This window comes from Malania oleifera, chromosome 13, assembly GCF_029873635.1.
Source record: "Malania oleifera isolate guangnan ecotype guangnan chromosome 13, ASM2987363v1, whole genome shotgun sequence".
NCBI lineage: Eukaryota > Viridiplantae > Streptophyta > Magnoliopsida > Santalales > Ximeniaceae > Malania > Malania oleifera.
In genome coordinates, this window is record NC_080429.1 from 73822810 (window position 1) to 73849926 (window position 27117).

The window sequence follows — 27117 nt, forward strand, 5'->3', positions numbered from 1 at the left end:
ATATTATGACATAATTGTGGTATGATTATTGATTTGTTATATTATTATTTATAATTTAAAAATAAAATAAAATATTTATTGTTATCATCAATTATAAACATATAATAATTCAATTTAATAATGATATAGTATACAAAAGATTATAATATTGTTGTATAATAAATATACGGTTTTTTAGCAAGGTGCGGAATGTATCGTTAAATATTCAATATGATTCCACAAGATCTAGTTTCGTTCAAGTATCATATTCTAGCCTTTATAATTTAATGTTATTCTATTACTTTTTATGCGTTATAATTTTATTATATATAATTCAAATATTAATAACAATGATTATGATATTTTATGTTAAAAATATTACTATATATTTATATTTAATGATATCATAATATTGATATTATTTTTTAGATTTATGTAATACGGTGTATTATAGTAATATTATTTTTAAAAATTTATTATAATAATGCATAAAAAATAATAGAATAGTATTAAATTATAAAATACTATGATATAATTGTGTTATGACTATTTACTTATTATATTATGATTTATAATCTTAAAATAAGATAAAATATTCATTATTAATATAATTAATACAAATATATAATAGTAAAATTTAATAATGATATAACATACAAAAGAATGTAATGCTATTGTGTAATAAAATGTAATGCTTCGGTTATTGTTTTATTATATTATTATTTTATATTAAATAATAAATTATGTTATAATATTATAATATATGATATATTTATTTACATATAGTAAATTACATTTTAAAATATGATAATTATAAAATATAAGATAAAATGTAATATTAATAATAGAGTTAAACAAAATATTAATAGAAAAAAAATATAATAAAATATAGTATGCAAAGTGTAATCAAGTACATGATTTTCAAATTGATTTTACTATAAAAAAATATTTTTTGTATAATTTAATAAAATAGTATTGTATAATAATTATATATTTATAATATTTTTATTTCATACTAAATTAATTGAATACAATTTTATATGATAATATCATAATTGATAAACTTGACTCATTTTCGATTTCTATGCCTATTTATACCAAACACTAGAATACAATATCGATTTCGATTCTGTCTCAGACCCAATGTAAGGGAGAAATCTCACATTCCATTCCTGATTCCTGTGGATTCTATTTTTGTTTCCTGATTCTGATTCCAAATGCGAGCCAGACACTACCTAGGATCTGAACTCCCATTTTCCCCTCTCTCAGAAGTAACAAAAGATGCTAGCGTAACCAACTCCTTACTCAACTTCTTAGCCTTATCTGCAGTCTCTTTATCCAGCTGAACAACCTCCACACTAGGACTTATTGGCCTAATAAGGCTTACAATTCTTATTTTGATGATAACAAATCAATGATATGTTTAATATATTTCAAGTAAAATTTTTTTAGGAAAGTGACAAAGCCTAAGTGCATAAAGAAACCTATGGGTTACAAAGAATTCTTGAAGAATACAAGTATAGTTTATGGATTACAAAGAATCCTTGGAGAACACAAAGAAAAGCTTATGGATTACAAAGAGCATGAGGAATAAAATTATACTGGTGAAAAGCTCAAATAAAAGATTGAAACAACAAAGATGATGGAAGAACAAGATTGAAGATTAAAGAATTATATTTTAGGATGTTCTTAATGTAAGTACTTCAAAGGTTAAACTCAAATATAAAGTGGTTTGAAGCTCATAGAAAATCAAAAATATTTTTTTAAACATATATACTCTAAAAAGTATTTTTTTTAATAAATAAAAAGGGCTTAAGAAGAGAATATTTTTTAAACCATGTTTTTAAACATATTTATTTCAAAATATTTGGAAAATCAAAAATATTTTTTTTAAACATATATACTTTAAAAAATATTTTTTTTAATAAATAAAAAGGGCTTAAGAAGAGAAGATTTTTTAAACCATGTTTTTAAACATATTTATTTGAAAATATTTGGAAATGAATTTTAGGAATCTTTGGGAGTAATGGATGGCTTCTAAAAACATCTATAAATAGTCAAAAACTTCAAAGGTTTAAAATAATGATCATAGAGGCAATATTGAAAGGTTTTTGAAATTAAGCAATTCTCAAAAGTTTCAGATCTAGAAATCTTCAAAAGTTTCAGATCCAGAAATTCTCAAAAGTTTAAGATCAAGCAACTTTCAAGGTTTTTAGATCAAGCTACTTTTCAAAGGTTTTTAGATCAAGTGATTTTCAAATATTCAAATTTCTCAAAGGATCTAAAATTTTCTTGTGCTTAAACTTTCTGATCTGATATTGATTTATATTTTTGAAGCAAAGCTTTAAAAAATTAGAATCTTTCATTTTCTTTGAAAAATCATTTGGTAATTCATACTAAGCGTTGAGCTTCAAATTTCTTATATTTGGATTATTTTGGAGTATAAGTGAGTTGATCATTGTACTAATCTACTCTATTGTGAGAGTTCTCTTTTGTACACAAATTTCTTTATCATCATTCTTAAACGATTCAGAGTTGTTGAATCGTTGGACCAAACAATGGGTTATTGTTTGAAGAGGCGGGCTCTAGCCTGACAGAAGGAGTGGTTGTAAATTTATATTGTTCCACCAGGTAACGGAACTGATATAGTGAATCCTTTGGTGTTTTGCCAAAGGCGAGGACGTAGGCTGTGTTGAAGCCGAACCTCGTAAAAATCTTGTGTCTTTCTCTCTGCTTTACTTTATATTATTTACTTGCTATTGTGGTATGATTTAAATGTGCAGGTTGTAGATTCTTAAGTGAGAAAGAAACAAAGGTACTTGATATTTAGAAAGTACGTTTTGATTAATCATTTGCGGAAACCCAAAAAGGGAGTACGTTGGTTAATCTGCGAAAATCTTGATCAAGTAAAGTGCAAACTAAGAGTTTACAGAAAAATCAACTTAAGCTCTAATATTTTTGGTTGAGTGATTGAATTACGTCGATTTCATTAATTGACTTGTGAATTTAAATTTCAGTATTTTTAAGTATAGTTATCATTTATATATCTTGTTTTCTGGGTAATTCAAATCAATAGCTTAAAAATCATTAAAATTTAAAAAGAATCCAATTCACCCCCTCTCTTGGGAAGCTATTCCTTATTTCAGGACTAACCAACCTAACTACTCTAGCAGAGTTTGAGCAACCTGTTTGTCCCCTTTATCTCCCAGTATATCAACAGTTTGGAAATTTCTCTCCAGGACAGAATCCCCATGGTCCAAAGGTAGGAAGAAGCAACAGGACTTGCTGTTGAACCCCTGGTTTACCATTTCTCGAGTTTTGGGTGAGTGTTAAAAGGTAATAGGTAGGTGCCGTAGGAAGATCCAATGAAAGAAACAACATTCATCTAGAGATGATGAATTTTGGCCAAATCCTGCTGTGACCCGAGCAGTACTTTCCACTTGTCTATTATTTTTTAGATTAGTATCAGATTTTGCAGAAAAAGCATCACCTGAGCGGATCCCATCTACATTTGTTTCGTCAATCTCATTCCGAAGAACATAGTTGCAATTCCTGTCCCAAACCCTTTGTCAGCATTTGAGAGTTGCGGTCTCCAACCCCCGTTCTCTATGAAGCCTACCTCCCCACCCTGCTTCCAAAGCTGGTCAATCAACAGGTTGTCATTTTTAATCATAGGAAGAGGGATAAAATGTCATCATCTTCAAATTCTGGAGAGAGCTAATTGAATCTGTTTGAAATTGCAACCACCTCCTTTCCTTTCATCTTTGCATCAATCCCCAGTGGTCACTCTCTTCCTCACCAGATCATTGGACCCAGTGAACTGAAATCTGCTGCAACTGTCAACTCCCTCATACTTTTGTTGAATCTGTCACGAGCAGCTCAGAACAGACAGCTCCTTTGTAGCAGATGACTCTTATCTCACCAGAAGAAACATATGTTTTACCGTCAGATTGCGGCTTTTCTCCTCAACCAGGCCATTGCTGGGAAGGATTGCCGTGGAGACTTGTATTTGGATTTACTGTGGGCTCATCTCGCTTATTTGATTTAATAGCCTTTTGAGGCTTATGACTGAACCCAACCTTGACAAAATGAGGTCTGCTTTTCTACAAACCTGAACTAAAATGTATGCGAGATATAGGTTGAAAAGTTTGGATGTTTCCTTGCTTACTTTCTTTTCTTCCCTTGTCTGCAATTACCAGAATCCCACACTTGTGGTGTAATTTGGATCATTAACCTTGGAAAATCTGTTGCTTTATTGCCTCGAACATCTTTCTCCAGCCATTATGCCTTTTAATCTGTATTCATCAACTGGCAACCCAAGCATCTAAGTGTGTTGTCCTGATTGGTTGCACTATCTGTTGACTTGATTTCAAATGAGCTACATTTTTGTGTTGTCCTGATTGGTTGCACTATCTGTTGATGTGATTTCAAATGAGCTACATTTTTCCGTCTTTCCTTCAACCTAGAGCTTCATTCTGATTGAAAGAAAATCCCTTGAAAATTCAATCCCCCAACCCACCTACATTTTCCCCACCAAAAATAAAATCCCCATCCTGAAGCCTCCTAACTATCCTGGATCTTAAGTATCTGAACTGCACTGTTTTTGTGGAAATCTCTCCTGTTACAAGAAACATCCATAGTCATTGATTCTCAAATGAAACAATAATAAATGGTCAGGAACCTAAAAGTTCTCACCCAGTGACTAGCTATCTTCATGTCATGTATAGAGAAACAGGTTCATCTGCATTTCTAATTTTCTACCCACCGACTTGAACTGTTAATTCTAATGAATATACCTTCTGATCACTTCTTTTTGTAATGCTAAGAGATCTAGTATTTCTTTTTTATTTAAATTTTAGACTCCTACATAATTGGATTAATTGATTAACAGAATCCTAGCAAAGAGTTGCCTTCAGAACTGCTGCTTCCACCAAGTATTGCATGTTTGGAATTGTAGAGGTAGCAGTATCAGTTATGATGCATCACAAGATGCCAGACCATGTGAAGATCCTTGTTGGATTGATTCAGGAGAATTAGCTAAAAGAATTACTGGGTACTCAGCCCAATATATTTGGGAGTAATTAAATAGAATTATATTTATGTAGGATTTTTTTGTTTTTTGTTTTAATTTATGAGTCTTTGGGGTTTTATTTAATGAGTAATGGGGCTTATTTTTTTTTTTAACTTAATCCATTTAGTTTTTCTATGTATATTAGTTGTGGTTTCAGATTTAGTATTTTTAAGAAGATATTGGGAGTTGAGGAGATAATGATTTTTTTTAGAACTTCAAATGTAAAATTATTTTGTTGGATTTCTTATATCCATGGCTTGTAAATATTATAATTGAAAGATAACTTGAAAGCTTGAGGGCATTTTAGGAAGAATAAAGAAAGAAAATGCAGGTTGAAAATTGCTCCCTCCTCGGGATGCACAATATGTGTGTTTTCAGCTTTCGGGGAGTCATGAATATTGAATAATATGTGTTCAAAAATTAGGGAGTCATGCATGATACTTACAATCATGGGTCTCCTAGGCGAGATCAAATGGTTGAAATTTGGGATATTCTATTTTGGAGGTCTTGGTTCAAATCTTGGGAGGGTTGAATATGGGTTAGGATGAAAATGGGCTACGTCCTATTGTGTAGCCCATGCCATCAAACGAATAAAAAACTTATAAACATGTGGTAATTTAGTCATGGTTAGTTATTGTAGTTGTGGCTAGTATTTATATTTTTAAAGTTATCCATTGAGGGAAAATTTGTTCTGAATAGACCTGTGAAAAAACAAGACATTATGTTTTGGGGGTAAAATGCAGATTGAAAACTGCCAGGTGTAGATCTAGATTAGGAGGTTGTATTTTTGTAAGGAGTTCTGGTTTGTTCCAAATCTTTTTCTGGAGATGTCTCATTCTCCCTCGTGTAATTCTTTTCCAATTAATGAATTTTTCTTTTGTTATAAAAAAAAAAAAAATTTGGAAGTTAATGATTAATATGAGTTTCTCCCCCAATCTTCTTCTTCTTCTCCTCTCTCTCTCTCTCTGATGCTACATCATTGGACCAGTTCAACCACCTTCTCTTCCACTTCAATCCTCCTTATCCAAATAGTTAGGCTTCATTCCTTCTTTTTCTCTTAATTTTTCTTTGAACCAGTAACGCTGTTTCTCTTCTAAAACTCCAATCACAGTCTTCCATCTTCCCTTCCTATAACCTCACTCTCTTCCTCCTTTTTAAATTGGAAAAAGAAAAGAAAGTCGTCATCGTCCATTCTGTCCCCGTAATTAGTAGAGCAAAAAGAAAAGAAAAGAATATCGTCTGATAGTAGCTGCTGCAACTTTTTTGAACTCAGCCTCACTGGAAAATTCTCACAGCACTACTATCACGATCAAACACAGACCATTTATCACCCCTTTAGCAAAATTACATCAGAAGAAACCACCCCAAGCATAGTCATGCGTCACTTGAATCTCCACCAGTGGCTTCTATTCTTGGTTGTTTATTCTGCTGAATTTTCAGGGCATATTGTTGAGTCCCCCATCTTCCTCTTCGCCATGTCATTGGAGGTCAATGCCTGAATCTGCACCACACGCCTCACATGCTGGCTTCTGGGTATGGAGCTGCGAACCATATCCTATTTCTTTCCTTTTTTCTTCCTTTCTATTTGCATCCGATCTGGCTCTTTTGTTTACTGTAAGGCCCTACCACATTTTTCTTTAAACAGCCCCGTCATTTTTTCTCTATTTACAAGCCCAATTTGACAATTTTATAAACAGACATAAGAAATAATTATTGGTCAAGAAATGATAGAATGGTTGATATTAATGGTGGCAAGAGCGTAACGGAAGATGATAATTTTTGTTAACAATTATCTATGGGATAAAAGTAATTCACGAGAATATTACACATGGAGTAAATGCAGGATGGTTAAATGAAGAAATGTTCTTTAGCAATATATATTTTTAATAAAATGCTCTTTAGCAATATAGGCTTTTTTAAAAAAAGTGAAAAGTTTCTGGAGTTTCTTTTATATATATATATATATATATATATATATATATATATATCATATAACACCAATTAGGATTGGAAAAAGAACTTTATAAGACCATTGTGACACTGTCCAAGTTATATTTGGTAATTTTAAAAATAGCATGTTAAAAGATTTGTGTATATAGTTGCTGTATGGGTAAAGCTCTAATGAGGAATGATTGCACGAACGTAGCTTAGTGTACCACTAGTTAAAGATTAGATGATAAAACATCCTTTATGGTTCGGATAGTTACAGTAAATATTATTAGATGCATCATCATGGAATTTGATTGGACTGTTGATGTGCTATTATGATAGGTGGACTAGGAATGGCATGGGGCTGAGTCTGGAAAAAAATAAATAAAAATAAAGATAAATTAAATGAAAGGTTAGTCTTAAGTTGAGTTGAATTGAAGAACTAGAACATGTAGCTGTCCCAAATACTTAGTATAGAGGCCTAGGCATTATCTTCAAGAGTGACCATTCAGCATTTGACATGATCTATTTTTGTTCTATAGAAAAATCGGTTTTGAAGAAGGAAAATTTGTCTTGGGTAATTGAGAACCTTAGAGGTTGAATGCATCTGCCTGTATGAGCGGCTTAGCTTTCTTTGGAGAATTTTTATTTCCTTCAAAGCTTGTCCTCTAATTTGCACTTGAAGTTGGATAGGAATGCTATGGTAGCAGTGGAAATATTTTACCGTTTCTGTTTTTTATGGACAAATATCTTTTTATAAAAGGGTGTCATTCTCAGTTTACAGAAATATGAATGTGGGGTTTCCACTCCAAGGCATAGCTTGCCAAATTTGGCATAAACAGTTGCAGCCATCTCCTTAAGTTAATTGGTATTGACCCAGGAAACATACTCTTCTAGAGGCCTGAAGTGTATATGTTCCAACACGTATTAGATACCAACATTTGTCTGACATATCACAACACGCCCAAAATGTGTCAGATATTAATTCCTTTTTATTTTTGGACATGGCTAGTACAATTCCAACATGGTAAGGACACCACCTGAACAATTCTTGCAAACTAAAGCACTAAAAACACTACTTTCTGCTGCGCCTTTAATTTTATTAACAAAGTCAAAAATAAATAAATAAATAAAAGAGAAGTCATGATACTGAGAGTAGAGAGGTTCTTTTATACTGTAGTGGTTAGACTTTCGAGCCTCAGCACCACTGTGCCATCCTTGTAGAGCACCATTGGACCCCAAAATCCCTCTCTCTCTAAAGCCATCACCAGTTTGTTATTCTTTGCTAATATGTCTTTATCTTTTCTTTTTTTATTAATTTCTTGATGAGACATGCCCATTGCTCATTGTTGGCCATGCTTTGAGTTGTTTCTGTTGTTGAACCAATATTCTATAATATGAATATGGGTGATGATTGTTATAAGTGTAGTTTGTAAAATGTGTAATTCATAAATTTGCATGAATGATGCTTATATTTAATTTTAAAGTTATCACAATATTTGTCATCTAAAAGGGAAAACATCATATTTGTTATCTTTGCTGTGTCGTACCTTCATTTTTTAAAAATTGTCATATTATCATATCTGCATCATGTCTTGTGTTAGTATTGGTGCTTCCTAAGTATTGATCTTTGTGCAAGTGGGTCTTCACCCAAGGAGTTATTTTTGTTGGACTCGTTGTTCATTAGAGGTGTAACTTACTATCCTAATATGACTTACAGTCAGAATTATCTGCAATCGCTCTCCTTCCCGCTCTCTCTGTCCATATCCATTACTTCACTAAGCAATTGGAGCTTTCATGTGAATTTGTAGGTTTCCCTCCCATTGTTGATCATGCATGGAGAGGCTGATATTGTAACTGACCCATCAGTGAGTCAGGCCTTGTACCAAAAAGCTAAAAGCTCAGACAAGAAACTCCTCCTTTATGCAAATTCTTATCACTGTCTTCTTGAAGGTGAACCAGATGATAGAATTTTTGAAGTGCTCGATGATATGATATCTTGGCTTAATATGCGTAGTAGAAAAACACCATGATTATGTTTGAGAATGCAAATTTGTATTTGAAGTGCATGTCTATAAAAACTCATCATCTGGATACCTTAAAACTTATGTATTTAAATTTGAATTTGAATCTGGCATCATGAAATATAGTTGTAATGATAAGGTTTTAATTATAAAGTTGTTAATAAGTAACGAATGATGTACTCACAGAGCTCCAAGATTCGTCTTATTCACCACAAAGCCAATGAGGCTTTTTAGCATGGTTTTAAAATCAAGACTGGTGTTCAACCTGAAAAAGGCATTGGGTTGGTCAGATTAGTGGGTCAAACTATGATCAAATAGATGATGTCAGCATGATTTTGTATATATTACAACAACAATAGTTATGAAAATGGTGGCATAATTATAGTTTCGAAATCAAGATTTGATTTGTGAATCAAAATTTCAATTTCACAAATCATGAATCGAGAATTGAATAAAATCCTAAGATTTGGTGCAAATTTTAAAAATCTATTCCAAATAGAATATTAATATATACAATAAATAACATAGCAAAATACATTGAAATTTTGGCAAATATGGTTTGATCATGTTGCTAATTGGAATGATGCTTGCCTTTGAAGTAAGTTTTTAGGTTCGAATCTTACCATGATTTATTTATTGTTGATTATAAACCTAACAAAACAGATTAGACCAAATAAGCTATGATGGATTATTCAGATAATTGAACGATCAAATTGCAATTCATATTTATCTTGTTTGATAGGTGAATTATATATGAATCGGTTTAAGCATATCGACTTTTGATTCACATAAATGGAATTTTTATCCATTTTCCAAAGTATAGTATGAGTTCCTCGTCATATTTTTGGCTGCCATCATCTTCATCTTCTGCCATGATCATCTCCTCATTACTTAACTTCTTTATCTCCTTTCTCATCATCAATCATCTCTACTTCATCTTCTTCAACATTTATCTTTCCATATATAATCAAACCTCAAATGTCTTGGTCATACGTGATCATTATGACATTATAAAACAAGTCAAAAATATTTTTGAAATTGCATTCATAAATTAATTACTTAGATAGTAGCAAATATATTGTTTTAGTTATATGACTCATACCTCTTTTTTTATTTTTTGCTCTATCAAACTCTTCTATCACCCATTGGCATTTTTCAAGAAATGTCTTTTGATGGACAAGGGTCTTCCTTTTCGGTAATTCATACAACATATCATTCCATGTCCAATAAAATAATTTTATAATGTCTCACCAGTTTGTTACCTCTTCACTTGGCTTGGATCTTTTTTTTTTTTTTTTTTTTGACCAGCAACCAATCAAAAACTAAAAAACTAAACAGCTATAAAGTAGAAAACAAACATAACTCCGAAAGATAAACACAAAACATTACGAGCACAAAGAAGGAAATCCCAACAAATCCAATCGAATCATTCCCCTGACTTGCTGTGGAAGATCATCCTAACAACTACATGATCAAGAAATACCAGATTCACCCTATTTGGCAAAGAAATCTGCACTTTTATTCGTTTCCCTGTAAACATGATCCACTTTAAACTGTATGCCTCTTAATGCTAGCATAAGCTCTTCCCACAAATCCCATAATTTCCAAACCGAGCACTTCTTAGAATTTATCCACTGAACCAACAAAGCAGAGTCACATGCAATCTCCACTTGATCAAATCTGAGTTCTTTACATAAATTAATCTCTAAAATAATAGTCTTCAATTCAGCCATGTTATTTGTTCCATAACCCAGTAATGAGGAAAAAGCTACTTTAACTAAACCTTTTTCATCTCTTATTACGCCTCCACCACCACAATTACCTGGGTTACCTCTACAGCTCCCATCCACATTCAACTTAACCCAACCTATCCCAGGTTTACACCATCTGACTACACGAGGAAGACGAACCCCCACATTTTTCACTTGAATATCCAAAGCACAAAGGACTGCAATATCCGTGCAAGAAGCAGGTGCACATTTATTTAACTTGTCTGATATGGATCTCAACCAATATTTAATATCAAGCCACACAGTTCTCACCGAATCATGAATTGATTCCATCCTGACTCTACATCGACAAGTCCAGAGTCTCCAAATGATGAGACTAGGTATGAGACCTACCAAAATGTCTAACTGTGAGGCCCGTCTTGGATCTATTTGAATGTTGTATCTTAATAAAGACGAGCATTCCACCTTCATTGTTCTAACTGATTCCTTTCTTTGGAGTGGATATGGTCAAATGTATTCCAATTCTTCCTGTGACACTATATGTAGGGCCAAGGACTCGTATCACAAGCCTTTCAAGCTCCTTGCACTCTTTGCATAACTCTCTAACCATAAAGCTATGTATATGATCATAAAGAATGAACAAACATCATATAATATCTATGCCTATGAACTAAGAATAAAAATTGGAAAAAATTATCACAGGGCAACTATTAAATCAATATCATACCAGGTTGTTTTTTTGTTTCTTGTCAGAGTAGTCATGCTCAAACCAAATATGCCCTTAGCATTTTTGAACTTCCAATTACATTTTTTCAATTATGTTGTATAGACTGACTTTGATTTTCATACCCTTGTTGAAGATATTACCATATTGAAACTTACAAATTAAAGATAAATGAATACATAATGGGCTCACATTACATATTTATCAAATTTAGTTAGTTTTTAGACAGTGCAACTTACATGGGTTAAGAAAATATCCTGCCGCATGAAGTAACCTTCGGAGTTGTAAATCCCATCTCATATCATTGACACTCCAAATATTATAAAAATTGATCTTTTGATTATTAAATTTTGGGCAATTTGTTCCTTTGCACCATCCATGGTTTCATATACACACTCAATTGCTAATTTGGCATCACCATCAACAAATCTTTAAACTTACAAGTTGGCTAATGCACTTCAAACAATACTTACTGCTTTCCAGAACTTAACATCACATAATAATATGACCTATATTTTCTTTGTTTCCAACCTTGAAGCATGGTGACACTTAACTTATCCCTCCGTTGCAACATGGCTTGAGGAAGCTTATTTTCATCAAAACTCTCTTGGTGACTCCCCAAACTTCTTAAGCACCCATATATGTCAGTAGCTGAGGATACACACCTCCTTAGACTTTTGTATTGTGTAATGAAGATAGACAAATCTTCAATGTCATGCAATATTAAGTCAAGCAATGGGTTGCACAAGAAGACTAAAATAAATTGTTTCCTCTTTTACATTAACAACTCACCAATATCAGCATAAGCTAAAGCCACACGAAAACTATATAAATGTTTCCTCTTTTCCATTAACTCACTAGTACCAACATAAGCTGCAACACTATCTATAACCACTTCAACCATATTTTCTCCTCCAATCCCTTCTACTTGTTAAGTAATTCATACAACTTATAAAGATGATTCACCACACTATAAATAGGAAAATTTGTAAGATGTCTCCGTTTTGTGCTTGCCCATCCATTTGACATCATAGTACATTCCATCCTTATCCATTCTTTCCGTATTTATCTATAATTGCTTTGACATTATCAACTTCGTTCTTGAAAAAGGTCACTCTACCCTCATGATAACTTGGAAACTTAAATCATTTTCCATATTTCCCAACTATCTTAATCCTTGAAGCAAATGATAGACTTTTCACTAAGTTGAATGGTAATGTATGTCCATATGAAAATCGGCAAATGCTTTGAACTACCAACTCCCTATTTTTCACCATTTTATTCAAAGTTTGTTGTTTAAAACCCTTCTCCTCTCAGTCCTTTACCCTTAGTTACAAACTTTTCTATTTTGCCTATTTTGTGTCTTCCTACACTTTGAACTTCTTATTATTTTTTCTGATCTCTTCTTGATTTTTTTTTTCACCATCAACATTTTTTTTTGTTTTATTTCTTTCAAAGGCATCTTGCTATGTTCATGCAGTATATAAGGATACAAGATAGAAGTTTGGAAAAAGAAGATTGGTGTCATCTCAGCCATGCAATTTAATGATGGATTAAAGAAGGGAGACTCCACATTCTTGGTTGCATTAGTGGACATCAACCCAAACCAGATGGTGGAAGTTCCTAATGTTATTGTAAGACTTTTGGGAGAATTCTTTGATGCCATGCTTGAAAAACACCCAAAAACTCTCCCACCTAGACATGCAACTAATCACCAAATAGAATTGATGTCTGGTTCTAGACCTCTTGCACAAGATCCTTACATAATAGGACCTTTTGGAGTTGGTAGAGTTGAGGAAGCAGTTGGCTTAGTTGATTAGTATTGGACTCGTTCAACCATCCAAAGCGCCCCATGGTGCTCCAATGTTGTTTTAAAAGAAGCAAGATGGTTCACTGTAGATGTGTGTAGACTATCGGGCTTTGGACAAGGTCACAATAAGGAACAAATATCCAAACCCCAATGTTGAGTTGTTGTTCTATCGGTTGACAAAAGCATCATTCTTCACAATGTTGGACTTGTGGTTACGCTATTGGCAAGTGAGAATTGTAAAAGGGGATTAGAGGGATAAGTCAAAGGCAGTTTGTGAGACTTAATATGGCTCCTACAAATTCCTAGCGATGCCATTCGATTTAACTAACGCCTCTGCAACTTTTTGTAATTTAATGAATAATGTTTTTTTTAATGAATTTATAGATCACTTTTTTGTTATCTATTTGGATGACATTTTACAACAATTCTTTGGAAGATCATGTGCAACACTTGAGAATGTGTTCACTAAGTAGGGAAAATCAGTTGTATGTTAAAAAGGAAAATTGTGAATTTTGTCATCAAGAAGTTATGTTCTTGGGATATTGGGTTAGCAAAGGGTAGGTGTGCATGGATGAATAGAAGATAAAAGCCATCCTTGATTCACTTGCACCATTAAAGGTGTCCATGTTATGCTCATTTTTGGGTTTGGCTAATTACTACCATTAGTTCGTTCAAGGGTACTCAAAAATAGTTTCCCCATTAACATATTTGTTGAAGAAAGACGACAAATGGGCATGGATAGATGAGTGCTGAAAAGCCTTTGATGGCTTGAAGCTGGTAATGTCATCGAAACTGGTGTTGTAGTTACCTATATTTGATATACCTTTTAAGGTACAAACGAATGCTTCAGATAGAGCAAGTAGAGAGGTCCTTGTGCAAGAGGGACATTCTGTGGCCTTTGAGAGTAGAAAGCTGAAAGAAGCTGAGACACGATACTCCACTCATAAAAAAGAAATGATCATAGTAGTGCATTGTTTTAAAGACTTGGAAGCATTATCTGCTAAGAACTCAGTTCACAGTGGTGACTGATAATGTGGTTAATACATATTTCAAAACTCAAGAGAAACTCTCACCAAAGAAGGCTCGCTGGCAAGAGTTTTTGGATGAGTTTGATTTTGAATGGATGCACAAATTGGGAAGGCAGAATCAGGTGGCTAATGCTTTGAGTCTGAAAGAAGTGGAGGCATATGTTACAACCCCTACACGGTTAAGGAAGCTTTTTGTGGGATGCTACAAATACAGATTTTGAGTTTAATAGACTCCAATTGATAGTGAATGATGGGGCTGTACACTAATATTGGTTGGAGGATGGTTTGTTATACACAAATGGTAGGAGGGCATACATTCCTTCTACCGGTGGACTTATAAATGAGTTGCTGCAAGTGGTGTGTGATGCACAATAAGCTAGTCATCTAGGAAGGGAAATAACTTTGGCCTTATTAACCAGATTGTATTTCTAGCCTAAAATGGAAGAGAATGTTGAAGCTTATGTCAAAGCATGTCTCGTATGTCAACAAGAGAAGTTTGAGAGACAAAGGGAGGTAGGGGTGCTACAACCGCTTTAGAAAATCCATGGAGCTATGTATCTATGGATTTCATTATGGGTTTGCTAAAAGTAAAAGATATCTGGTATATTTTTGTTATTATGGGCTGGTTCTCCGAGTATACAGTGTTCATACCAACACCACATGCTTTTCCTATAGAGGTGGCTATAGAGTTGTTCTTCAAACATTGGTGAAACACTTTAGGATGCCATAAGATATAGTAAGTGATAGAGACAATAGATTTACAAATAGATTTCAGACACATATGTTCAATCAAATGGGAATTGAGTTGAAGTTTTCAACTTGCAATCACCCTCAAACTAATGCCAAAATTGACAGGGTGAATGCTTTGCTTAAGGAGTATCTAAAACACTATGCGACTACAAGTGAGAACGAATTGATGGGAACTATCTTGCTACATATCTATTAGCCCCTAGTAAACAAGAAATGGTTTAAGAAACAAGAGAGAGCTTGTCTAAAGAAGCATAGATGATAAAGAAATTAGCAGACAAGAAGAGAAAATATGTTCAAGTTCAAGGAGAGATGGCTCTTCTGAAGCTAACACCTTAGATATTGAAGAAAATCAGCAATAAGACAGTGCATAGGGGAGGTAGGAAATGTTGCTTACTAATTGCAGTTACTTGACAAATTAAAGGTTCACCCAACCTTCCATGTGAGTTTTTTGAAGCCTTACCATACATAGCTCTGAAATGAGAGTAGGAGGCAGGCAAAGAGAGCAGCACTAGTGATTAGAAAATAGTTTGATAAGGGTATTGACAGAATCCTTTTTTTATTTTTTATTTATCAGTTAAGGGTAAATTATATTGATCAAATGGAATTTGTACAGAAAAATTCAAAAAATGCACCAAGAAGGGAGGCCAAAGTTCCCAATCTAAAACAGGCAGCATCAAAACTAGGAGAATCCTAGACACAAGTACAGCCAAACCTGGGCATACCCAGGGCACAAGGCTTTATAACAAGCATCAACAAAACTAGGAAAAATCTAGAGACAAATACAATCAAATCTGGGCATACCCAGAGATCAAAGGGAACACAAGATCAACTGAGCTCAAGGAGGCCTAGACCCCTTATTCCTTTTCTTCCTTTTCACGGGTTGAAAACCCTTATCCTGCAGCTTTACATCCCCTTGAGTTTTGCCATTGTCCGAAGACACAAGAGGGCCTTTTCCTTTATCTTTAATCTTTTCAACTACATCTGAAACAACAAGGGAAACATTACCTTTTTCCCTATACACTTCAGTCTCACCCCCACTTGCATGGAAGGTGCAACATTAATCTTTACTGCTTCAATGGACCCTGCAGTGAATAAAACACCACCAGAGCAATTAATCTTATCACCATTAAAAAAACCATCATCTTCACCTGGTTGTCATTGGACTTGCATGAGACCAAGCACACATCCTTGATCATAAGACCGAGGGACAAAGAAAGAGAATCGAAGAACGCATCATCTGGTGAAGTGGAAAGATTTATCAAAAGCTAAAGCTATATGGGAATGGAATGTGACTTTGTGGCAGTTAGAGAAATAAATCAGGGATTATGTTGACAACCTCCTGGACGTTGGTCCTTTCTGGTGGGCGTGGTTTTTTAGACCCTCGAGTAGCTTGACATTGCCAAGGCACATGGTGTGGGCAACCATGTGCTAAGGCAGCAGTTTGAGATGGCCTATCATTGGCTGTTGGTTAAATTATGTTCCTTTAGGGGGAGCACATAGTAGCAAAGTTTCCTACTTGACATGGTCAAAGATGGATATGGTTGGAGTCATGGTCCTTAAGAAGGTTGCTTACGATGGCTAGTTTGATTAACATGGTTGGATGGTTAACTTGGTTCCATCAAGTGTCTCAATGATATTTAATGCTCTTAGGAGATAGACAAGTCATGGTTAAGGGAAGACCACACTAGTTACAAGTGTTGAGTCATGGGGAGTAGACAAGGAGGGAGAGAGGGAGCGAGTGATAGTAAATAAAGAGAAACAAAATTAGTAAAGAGTCATCCATCAGTAATAACAGCAAAGTCATACATAACCAAGCATCAATGATGGTAAATAGAGAAAAACAAAATTAGTAAAGAATCATCCATATTTCACTGCTATTGGATATATATATTTTGTAGAAGATTTTGAAAGTTTTATTAATGGTGGAATACTCAACTGGAATTTTCCTCCCCGTATTTTCAATTCAAGGCCTTTTTATTTGCATGTAGAACTTTAGTATTTATATTTATAAAATGCCCAATTAAAAGTCAACAACATATTTTTCTTAGCTGAAAACTTAATCAAACACAACAACCACTGTATAAAAAAAAGAATAATAATAAAATATTTTATAAAGATATTTAACAAACATGCTTAATGTAACATACTAACATTGGCACATACTCACAAGAATGGTGTATCCAGAGCTAACAAGAAGATAAAATATATGAGACTTTATTAGTTAATCTATTTACCCCCGATTTGAACTTGCAAAATATTTTAAAAAGAAAAAAATTTAAAGAAATCCATCTTTTATGTTTAGTATTTTGATTATCAAGGGAAGTGAAAAGAAATATAAAAAGTATGTCAAATAAATAAATAAAAATTAAATTTTGCACATCATAACATTTGATTTATCTTAATTTTTTATTTTTAATAATAATTGATAAAGAGAGAAAATATAGTGAAAAATTTATTTTCTTTTCTCTCTCAAATAAAATCCTTGATGTAAATGCACCCTAAATTCTTTCCATTATCAAAGTGATCACTTCCTTCAAATCAACCCATTCATTCATAAATATATATATATATATATATATATATATATATATATATACATTTATTTATTGAGCCTCTTTTGCAAATTGGGGGAATATATGTTTAATTTATCATTTTAAAAAAATAAATAAATCAGGTGCTCCTTTGGCAACTGGTTAAAAAGGGGACAATGTGATCAAAGGATTGCTAATGGGGCTGCAACCCTTTGGGTTGAATAGAGGGTGCTTTTAAAAGCCATTTAGATCACCAAAAATAGTCCACGTTCTAACAAGCACTAAGCTTTGTGCTCATTCAAATTAATGTTGAAACAAATGGGATCATATGTGGAAGATACAACGAACTCATTAGATCCTTGAGCATGAGGCTCTCCTTCACAAACAAATCCAAGATACAAACCCAACTTTTTTTTTTTTTTTTTAAGACTCAAAAGTCCAATGTAAATTAGCCCTTTAAACTCTTTTAGGCGGCGCCAAATTGGGGGAGGACATGACCGAACTGCAACTCCTTAATAAATTAAGAGTTGGTATTCGTGCGAGAATTGAATCTAGGACTTCCTATTACCAGGAAGCCCTGTAACCCTCACCTACGTCCACTTGAGTCGAACATTGAGGGTAAATCAAACACAATCTTGTCCCCAATTTTTCATTTTTTTTTTAATTTAGAAAAAACATGGCAAAACAAAAGCAAAGAGGAAAAACAAAAGAAGTGTGCCAAGTTTGTCAAAATAAACTAGCCTCTGGCTTGAGAAATTATGTTGATTAGAACATGGAAAAATATGATAGTCATCTTTTACTTCATTATTGTGAAAAAAACAAAAGCTGGTTGTTGTAGTTGTGGGCACATATTTTACACTGAAAAATTCATTATAATTGAGGCTCGGCGTGGGGCCTAGAGAATTTCCTAGTGAGGAACATGGGGCTAGGCATGGAAAAATTTGAAAGAAGTTTACATAGAAATGGCGAAGTTTCGCTGCGTTTGGAAGCAAAATTTTTGAGCCTTAGATTTGGATTTTGATGGATATGGACAAAATTTAGTACAACATTGTATTATATTTTTTCCAAATCTATACAAATCTAAATACAAAACCTCTCCCAAACATAGGATTTGTGTATTGTGGATTTTCAAGTGGTTTCAAGGAGGCATAGATAAATATGAAAGGTTTAATTGGAGATAGAAGGAGAAGAAAAAAATGGAGCATTGTGTGTCCAAGAGTGATAATGCTAACTATAATCAGTTTGACCATGATGGTGGGGGTGCTTTCGGATGAGCTTTAGGAATAATTTGACTATCTATAGTTTCTAGTTTATTTGGGCATTTATCTTATATTACTTAAGGATGTTCCCATCTTTTTGAGGATGATGAATGAGTACAAAACAACATTGTAAGGGAGGAGATTTTTGCTCACTCTTGTGGAGAAGAGAGAACTAAGAGTCTCTTGAAGTTCTCTTGCCTTCCCCTCTTGTCTTTTATTCAATACGTTCAATTAATGAAATATCTTTTAGTGTGTTTCTTGCTCTATTCTTCCTTGTTCTACTTTTTCTCATTATCAATCCTACACTGCGTGCCCAATTGGTATTAGAGCCATGATACCTTAAAGACCCCTTCAGAGCCTCCATCACTCTTTAATTGATGGATTTCTTCACCCACAGCAGAAGTTATTGTTCTAACCTAATATGCCTTGTGGTTGCCACATCCCATGTGGATTCCCCACATCAAAACAATGAAGAACAAAGCCAGACTAAATGTTTCATTCCAAGCATCCCTTTTCTTTTGGAGTCATTAGAGAATAAGACATAAGGTGCCCTTGACCTGTTGGAAGGCCATGGACAGTTGTGTTTTGGTTAGACAGAGTTGGCTTCTCTAGTGATTGATAAGGAACTGGAGTTCTTCAATAAATTCTGTGTTTTATTTTACAAGATAGGCAAGAGATTTTATGAGAAGAGGTTCTGAATGTGTCAATTAAGAAGTTATGTCTTCTAGGGCTATGATCACTCCATCCCCATCCTTCAATTCTTCTCCCAGATTTTCATCTGCGTTTGGCCTATATTCTTGATTATATGTATGAAGTAGACTATGTACTAGAAGATGGCCTTGTCCCTCAAACCAAGAGTCCCCAAATTATAGACCCATACTATGTTTTTGACAAAACCAAGTATCCTTTAAATCTTCTGAAGAAAATCACTGGAAAAATAGTTGTGCCGAGAGGCGTCAAAGAAATCATCGAGGCTTCACCCTTCGATTCCCACCAGATACAACTGAATTAGAACCGTTTGTCGCCTTGGAATTCTCCCCAGATCTTCCTAGAAAGTATATCAACCAAGGATTTACCCATATCCATATTGGTGAGGTCAAACTGTACCTTACCTTCCATGGTAGGAAAGGTCTTCTTGTTTGCTCCAGGATTGCACACCTTGATTCAAAATTTTGTAAGTACGATCATGCTTGCAATGCCACTATGCAAAAAATGTTGAATGCAGGGACGGTTAGCTTTACAATCTTTCCTAACTTTTGCTTACACTTATCTGATCCAAATATGAGAACTGCTCTGAAAGTCTAGATCTAGATTGTTGGAGCACCTAAATCTCTAATTCTATAGTAGCCACTCTTCACCATCTAATGGTCTATAGACTTTAAAAACATTCCTTTTATCTGGAAACCCCTTAGGAAAATCAAGATGCTTTCCTTGTCAATTATGATACAACTCTGGTCCTGTTCCATGTCCATATCCCAAGATAACTACCCATAGAAGAGCTCTTAAAGCTCCTGCTAGAGTCTCGGGTGACCAAGTATGAGTAGCTGCATCAGACCCCTAATCTAGTTATCCTCTATAATCTAGTTTATAAAACTATGAAGAATGGTGACATTCACATCTCCTTCCCAAAAGATCAGGAATCCTTGACAAGTTTATCCTCTCAGGATTTCTTTCCCACTATGATGATATCACATAAAGAGTCTTCAACACTTCTAAAAGATCATAGGGTCGTGATCAGAATGCCAGCTACCTCCATCAACCTAACCGATCCAGCATCTCTTGGATCTCAGGTCCTGATCCCATATTTCAAAGGAGATAGCTTTTCAATTTACCAACCCATGACCAAATCCAGCCGCAAGTGGTTTGACATTGACTATACCTGTAATGAATGCCTTAATGATCTAATGTATGAGTCTGATGAAGAAGAGCTTATAGGTAAGAAAAAGAAGAACAACTCCCAGTAAAAACTCAAAAAGAGATATGAAGACAGAGATTCAACAGTCGGGTTGTTTAGAGAACCATTAGGGAAATTTGGCTACTATGTCAAATACGAAGGAAAGAAGACACAAAATGGTGATCTTTCCCAAATTAACATGCTAATACCTTCAAATTATGATGGTGATTTTCCACCATTAGAATACGAATATGTGATGTCTCAAACAAAACACACCTGGAAGATCATAAATCCAATTGTAAGCAGATGTCTCTAGCAGAGGCAGCTCTCAATTGGCTATAAGAGAATTGCCTAGAATAGAATGCTACAAAAATATAATGATAACAAGAGGGAGTTGGCCAACAAAGTTGAAAACAAGTTCGATATCACCTCCATCCTCATCGATAAATGCCAGAATCACATCCATAGATTGCATGATGAACTTATTGAAATGATTAAGCACATGTCAGCATTCTCTCTTGCTTTCAAAAAGAAAGAAGTAGAAATGCAGCATCTTAAGGCTCATCTAAATTTTCTCAAGTAAAGCCAACAACACCAACATAGACAAGCGAGGATAGATCCTTTATTTCTACCATCCACTTTGGCTTTCAGCTCTCCTCAATCAACATACCAAACTATATCAATGCAGGCATCCTTCAAAGGCAGTGACTCTTTTCTCCACCTTAAAAAGAGGCATCACACTTAAAGACCAACCCAAACCCTGCGGGTTGAATCAACGAAAGCCTCCATTCCTCAGAAGAAGAAGGATAAGCAAAAATTTGGAGAATTAAGTAATCCAGATCGAGAGCCATATATTGGAGTTTTGGAAAAAGAAAACTCTATCTCTAAGCTTCTTGCTAAGATGGCTAATCCCTTACATCTAGAGGAAGCACAAAGATCAACATTTCCTATCATAACGGATGATAAATGTGAGGAAGAGATACAACCTCCTAGATCCATGATGATTACCCAGCCATCCACTCACAGATCGGAATACGACAATCCCACAAATGACAAAGGGATTGACGACAACATCAATCTCTCAGAAAATACCTCATCTGCTATTTCCATGCAAAGTTTGAGCGATTCAAATGGTAATTGACCAACCATTTCATTAATAAGAATTCCTTAAAATCAATGAAGGAATAAGATCCTTGAGCTCCATACCTGGTGTATAGCAGAACTGATGAAAGAAGGGATAACCCTCAAAGAGGTCATCGGAAGGCTTGTTTCTAAATTTTTTAGAAGAATTAGAATCTTGTGGATAAACCTTGGAGATTATAGGCAGTGACAGATTTCACAAGTTTCGAATCTTGATGTTTCATATCCACAATCCGTAAGGAGTTCTGTGGTGCTTCCACATTGCCCAAGCTAGAGAAGAGTACATGAAGATTAAATGGTGCTCACTTAAGAGAAAAGATCTTGAGAAACACTGTAATCTTATCTTAGAAAGATACTATACTCTCTGTGGGCCAAATGATATCAACCTCAAGCAAGCTTATCTTAACAGCCTACTAGATCTACTAGGAGAGGAAGTTCTCTCAGAACTTTTGATGTAGGATGGGTATGGATAGCCTAGTCTTACGGTTTAACCCTCACACAAGCACATACACTCAAAACACTTTGGATTAAGAATTCAATTAACTAACATAAACACCATAAATTATGCTACATTTCACTACTTGTCAGATTTTTGAAAAGGTGTATGATTTTGTTCTAGAAAATAAGTCCCAAGTACTACAGAAAAAGGAATCAAGTTTTATGCGTAAAGATGTTAATTTCAAAGTCAAGATTACAAGTTCTAAGCTAACAAACTAATATTCATATAAATGATTTAAGCTAGCAAGTATCAATATTGAATTCTAAGGATTCAAATGGCTTATCAAATAAGGGAATTTAGGCAGCAAGCAAGGCCTTACACAATACTAAGCAAGGGATCAAATAAGTATTGAATTTACCACGAGATTTGTTGGATGACTTGACGTTGTTCAAAACGAGTTAGACCACGCCGTAAGTCTTTCGAACAAGCTTTGAATTACCAAGATGAACACAACAATGAAGTGTAGGGATGGTGGCAGTGTGGGTGTATAAGGAGAAGTGGCTGTGGGGATGTATTGTAGTGACCCAAAAAATAATATGCATGGAATTGCAAAGAAATAAAATAAAATAAAAATAAAAATAAAAATAAAAATAAATAAATAAAATAAATAATAATTATTATATATATATATGTGTGTGTGTGTGTGTGTGTGTGTGCGTGCGTGCGTGCGTGCGCGCGCGCGCGCGTGTGTGTGAAAGCATCAAGCTTCACGATTGCATTCCAATTTCAAATTGGAAACAGACCAATTTGCTGCGCTCTCTTTCTCCGCCAAAGCTTTCTCTCTCCTTAGCCAACTCTCTCTTTCTCCTCAATTTCTTTCCTGATTTTCGGCCGATCGAAGAATGGAAAATACCACTGGGTTCCATTTCCAATCACCAATATTTTAATCGGAGTGGATTTGTCGTAGGAACGTCATAGACACCACTCTTGGGGTGAGGTAAGGGGAATAGATTATGTCAGTTTATTTTAAAAATATTCCCGATTAAATTGTAGTATTTGGTTTCAAGAATAATATAAATGATTTTCTGAGTATTTAGGCTTATGGGAATGGAAATTTTGAATTATTATACGTATGTTTTGAGGAATAAATTTTAATTAAATTAAATTGCAGGATTTTGATCAAATCGGGATTTTTGGGAATATATTTTAATTAAGTTAAACTCTAGGGATTTGATCAAATTAGATTTTTTGGGAATATTTTGGAGTTCAATTAAATTGCAGGGATTTGATCATATTTGGATTTTTAAAATATATTGGGGATTAAATTTAAATATGGGGAATTGATTATATATGCGTTATAATTAAATTTACCAATTATATATTTTGAAAATTCTGCAAGCAATTGGTAAAATTATAATTATTGAATAAATTGTGTAGCATGAGATTTAATTATATTTTAATGCATAATTGAATATGAGTATTTTTGTGGTATTATCGTGGAAACAAAAATGTGATTTATACTAATTGATGAAAATACTGAAAATGTGGGAAATGATGAATGTTAGACGTCCTAGCTCGGGAGTAAATAGTCCAGAGGGGGTGTGAATGGACTCTTTTGTGGAATTAAAAATTTTTTCTGCAAAATAAAACTCTTGACAAGATACAAGCAATTATATCACAATATATGAAATTTAAATCATACACAAAACAGATAATAAAGAGTATAGGAAGAGAAAATCAACACCGGTATTTTTACAGGGTTCGGCACCAAGCCTACATCCACACCTTGAGACCAACTCAAGGATTCCACTATACGATCTCCTTCACCGGTGGAGAAGCCTTACAACTTGGGAACAAATTCCTACCCGCTCACCAAGACCCTCTTCGGTTCACAAAGAACCTTCACCAAATGGTCCGCAAAGAACTTTACAAGAAGATGATAGAAATATAATATGATGCTCCTCAAATGAGCAAATATTAAATACAAAGCAAACCTCACACTATCTCTCAAGTAATGAATTAAACACAATTAAAGAGCAAGAGAGAATGAGCACTTGTGAATGAAGAACTACAATGCAAAGTGCTAGGTGCCTAAGTTTTGGTGTAAAGATATATTTTTCACTAAGAATGATCAAAAGCCTTCAAAACCATATTAATACAAGTCTAATTGCTTGTATTTATAGCCCAAGAGCCTTAAGAGCCGTTAACTAGCCACTGGGGGGAAGAGAAGATATTTTATTTGGAAAACTAGCCGTTTTCCGCCCGTTAGCGTCATTCTGCTTGTTGAACTCGTCGACGAATCCCCTGTATTCATCGATGAGGTCCCTGAATCAGAAAAAGTCATAAAAATGAAAGTTATGGCATTTTTTCTTAGCTTTCCAGGGACACCAAGCTCGTCCCATTTAGACTTTTTTAGAAAAAGTTATGCTCAAAATACCGCAAGGTGTTTAGGACTTAAGGCTGCACTACAGTAGTGACGATTGCTTTGTTTTTCCTTATCAAAAAGTGTTTTAATGACTCAAAACACTCTTAGACAAAAATATATGAAATATATTAAGTCTAATGAGGATTAAAACTTGTCCAAATGAGTTTCCTTTTGAATATAAGATATCTTAATTAATAAAACACGTTTGAAAACCCATTTTGATATCTTATATGCTTAGTATGTCCTTTTATAAATATACTTGCTTCTTTGAACCTTTAGGACATAAAACTTGTTTTAACACAATCGAGACTAAGTATAAAAATGTTCTTAAAATTAGGATGTTAAAAACTTGTCCCTTTGAAAACATATTTGAGTTTTAGGATTCATTTGACAAACTTTTGTTTTAACTTAAAAAACTATGAATTGTGAGTTTGTTACTTTTGTGTAGATCCTATATGCTCATGTGTCCTAGTATGCTTATGCAATGGCTCAACTTTTACTCAGAAATCATGCAAGACACACACTGCAAGAGTTACAATACGCACTCACTCATACAACCCTTATTACAATTAATTTATACAAAATAAAAATTTCAGGATGTGCTTTGGTGCTTCCGAGTCAGTGTCCTTCTGATCTTTCCTATTTGATGTCTACTCGGTCTGATCTTTGCTTTTGATTTGGTAATTCCATGTATCTGACACTTTGTACCTGTACTAAATAAGATCTGCAAAGAAAGGAAAATACTAGGAACAACATATAGGTTAATATCATCAAAACACATTAAATAATGACGGTGTAGCCACTAAGACTAACATTAGTATAGGTACAAAGTGTCAGATACATGGAAGAACCAAATCAGAAGCAAAGATCGGATCGAGTAGACATCAAATAGGAAAGATTGGAAGGATGCTGACTCGGAAGCACCAAAGCACATCCTAAAGTTTTTATTGTGTATAAATTAATTGTAATAAGGGTTGTGTGAGTGAATGCATATTGTAACTCTTGCGGTGTGTGTCTTGCATGATTTTTGAGTAAAAGTTGAGCCATTGTATAAGCATACTAGGACACATGAGCATATAGGATCTACACAAAAGTAACAAACTCACAATTCATAGTTTTCTAAGTTAAAACAAGACTTTGTCAAATGAATCCTAAAACTCAAATATGTTTTCAAAGGGACAAGTTTTTAACATCCTAATTTTAAGAACATTTTTATACTTAGTCTCGATTGTGTTAAAACAAGTTTTATGTCCTAAAGGTTCAAAGAAAGTCAAGTATATTTATAAAAGGACATACTAAGTATATAAGATATCAAAATAGGTTTTCAAACGTGTTTTATTAATTAATATATCTTATATTCAAAAGGAAACTCATTTGGACAAGTTTTAATCCTCATTAGACTAAATATATTTCATATACTTTTGTCCAAGAGTGTTTTGAGTCATTAAAACACTTTTTGACAAGGAAAAACAAAGCAATCGTCATTATCGTAGTGCAGCCTTGAGTCCTGAACACCTTGCGGTATTTTGGGCATGACTTTTTCTAAAAAAGTTTAAATGGGACAAACTTGGTGTCCCTGGAAAAAATTCCACAACTTTCATTTTTATGACTTTTTCTGATTCAAGGACCTCATCGATGAACACAGAGGATTTGTCGACGAGTCCAACGGGCAGAATGACACTAACGGGCGAAAAACGGCTAGTTTGCCAAATAAAATATCTTCTCTTCCCCCCAACGGCTAGTTAACGGCTCCTAAGGATCTTGGGCTATAAATACAAGCTATTAGACTTGTCTTAACATGGTTTTGAAGGCTTTTGATCATTCTTAGTGAAAAATATATCTTTACACCAAAACCTGAGCACCTAACACTTTGCATTGTTGTTCTTCATTCACAAGTGCTCATTCTCTCTTGCTCTTTAATTATGTTTGATTCATTACTTGAGAGATAGTGTGAGGTTTGCTTTGTATTTAATATTTGCTCATTTGAGGAGCATCATATTAAATTTGTATCATCTTCTTGTAAAGTTCTTTGTGGACTATTTGGTGAAGGTTCTTTGTAAACCGAAGAGGCTCTTGGTGAGCAGGTAGGAATTTGTTCCCGAGTTGTAAGGCTTCTCCGCCGGTGTAAAGATTGTATAGTGGAATCCATGAGTTGGTCTTAAGGCGTGGATGTAGGCTTGGTGCCGAACCACGTAAAAATACCGGTGTTGATTTTCTCTCCCTATACTCTTTATTATTTGTCTTGTGTATGATTTAAATTTCATATATTGTGATATAATTGCTTGCATCTTATCAAGTTTTTTATTTTGTAGAAAAAATTTGTAATTCCACAAAAGAGTCCATTCACCCCCCCCTTTGGACTATTTACTCCCGGGCTAGGACAT

General features: G+C 34.1%; 1 protein-coding gene across 1 annotated transcript in view; it reads left to right on the forward strand.

The window, feature by feature from the left end:
• LOC131146088 (caffeoylshikimate esterase-like) overlaps positions 1-9171 on the forward strand; it is a 51974-nt gene extending 42803 nt beyond the window's left edge. Inside the window, exon 8 of the mRNA XM_058095381.1 lies at positions 8791-9171. Coding sequence (XP_057951364.1) covers positions 8791-9012 — 222 coding nt within the window. The 3' untranslated portion in view covers positions 9013-9171. The remainder of the gene's footprint in view (positions 1-8790) is intronic.
• Positions 9172-27117: the final 17946 nt, after the last annotated feature.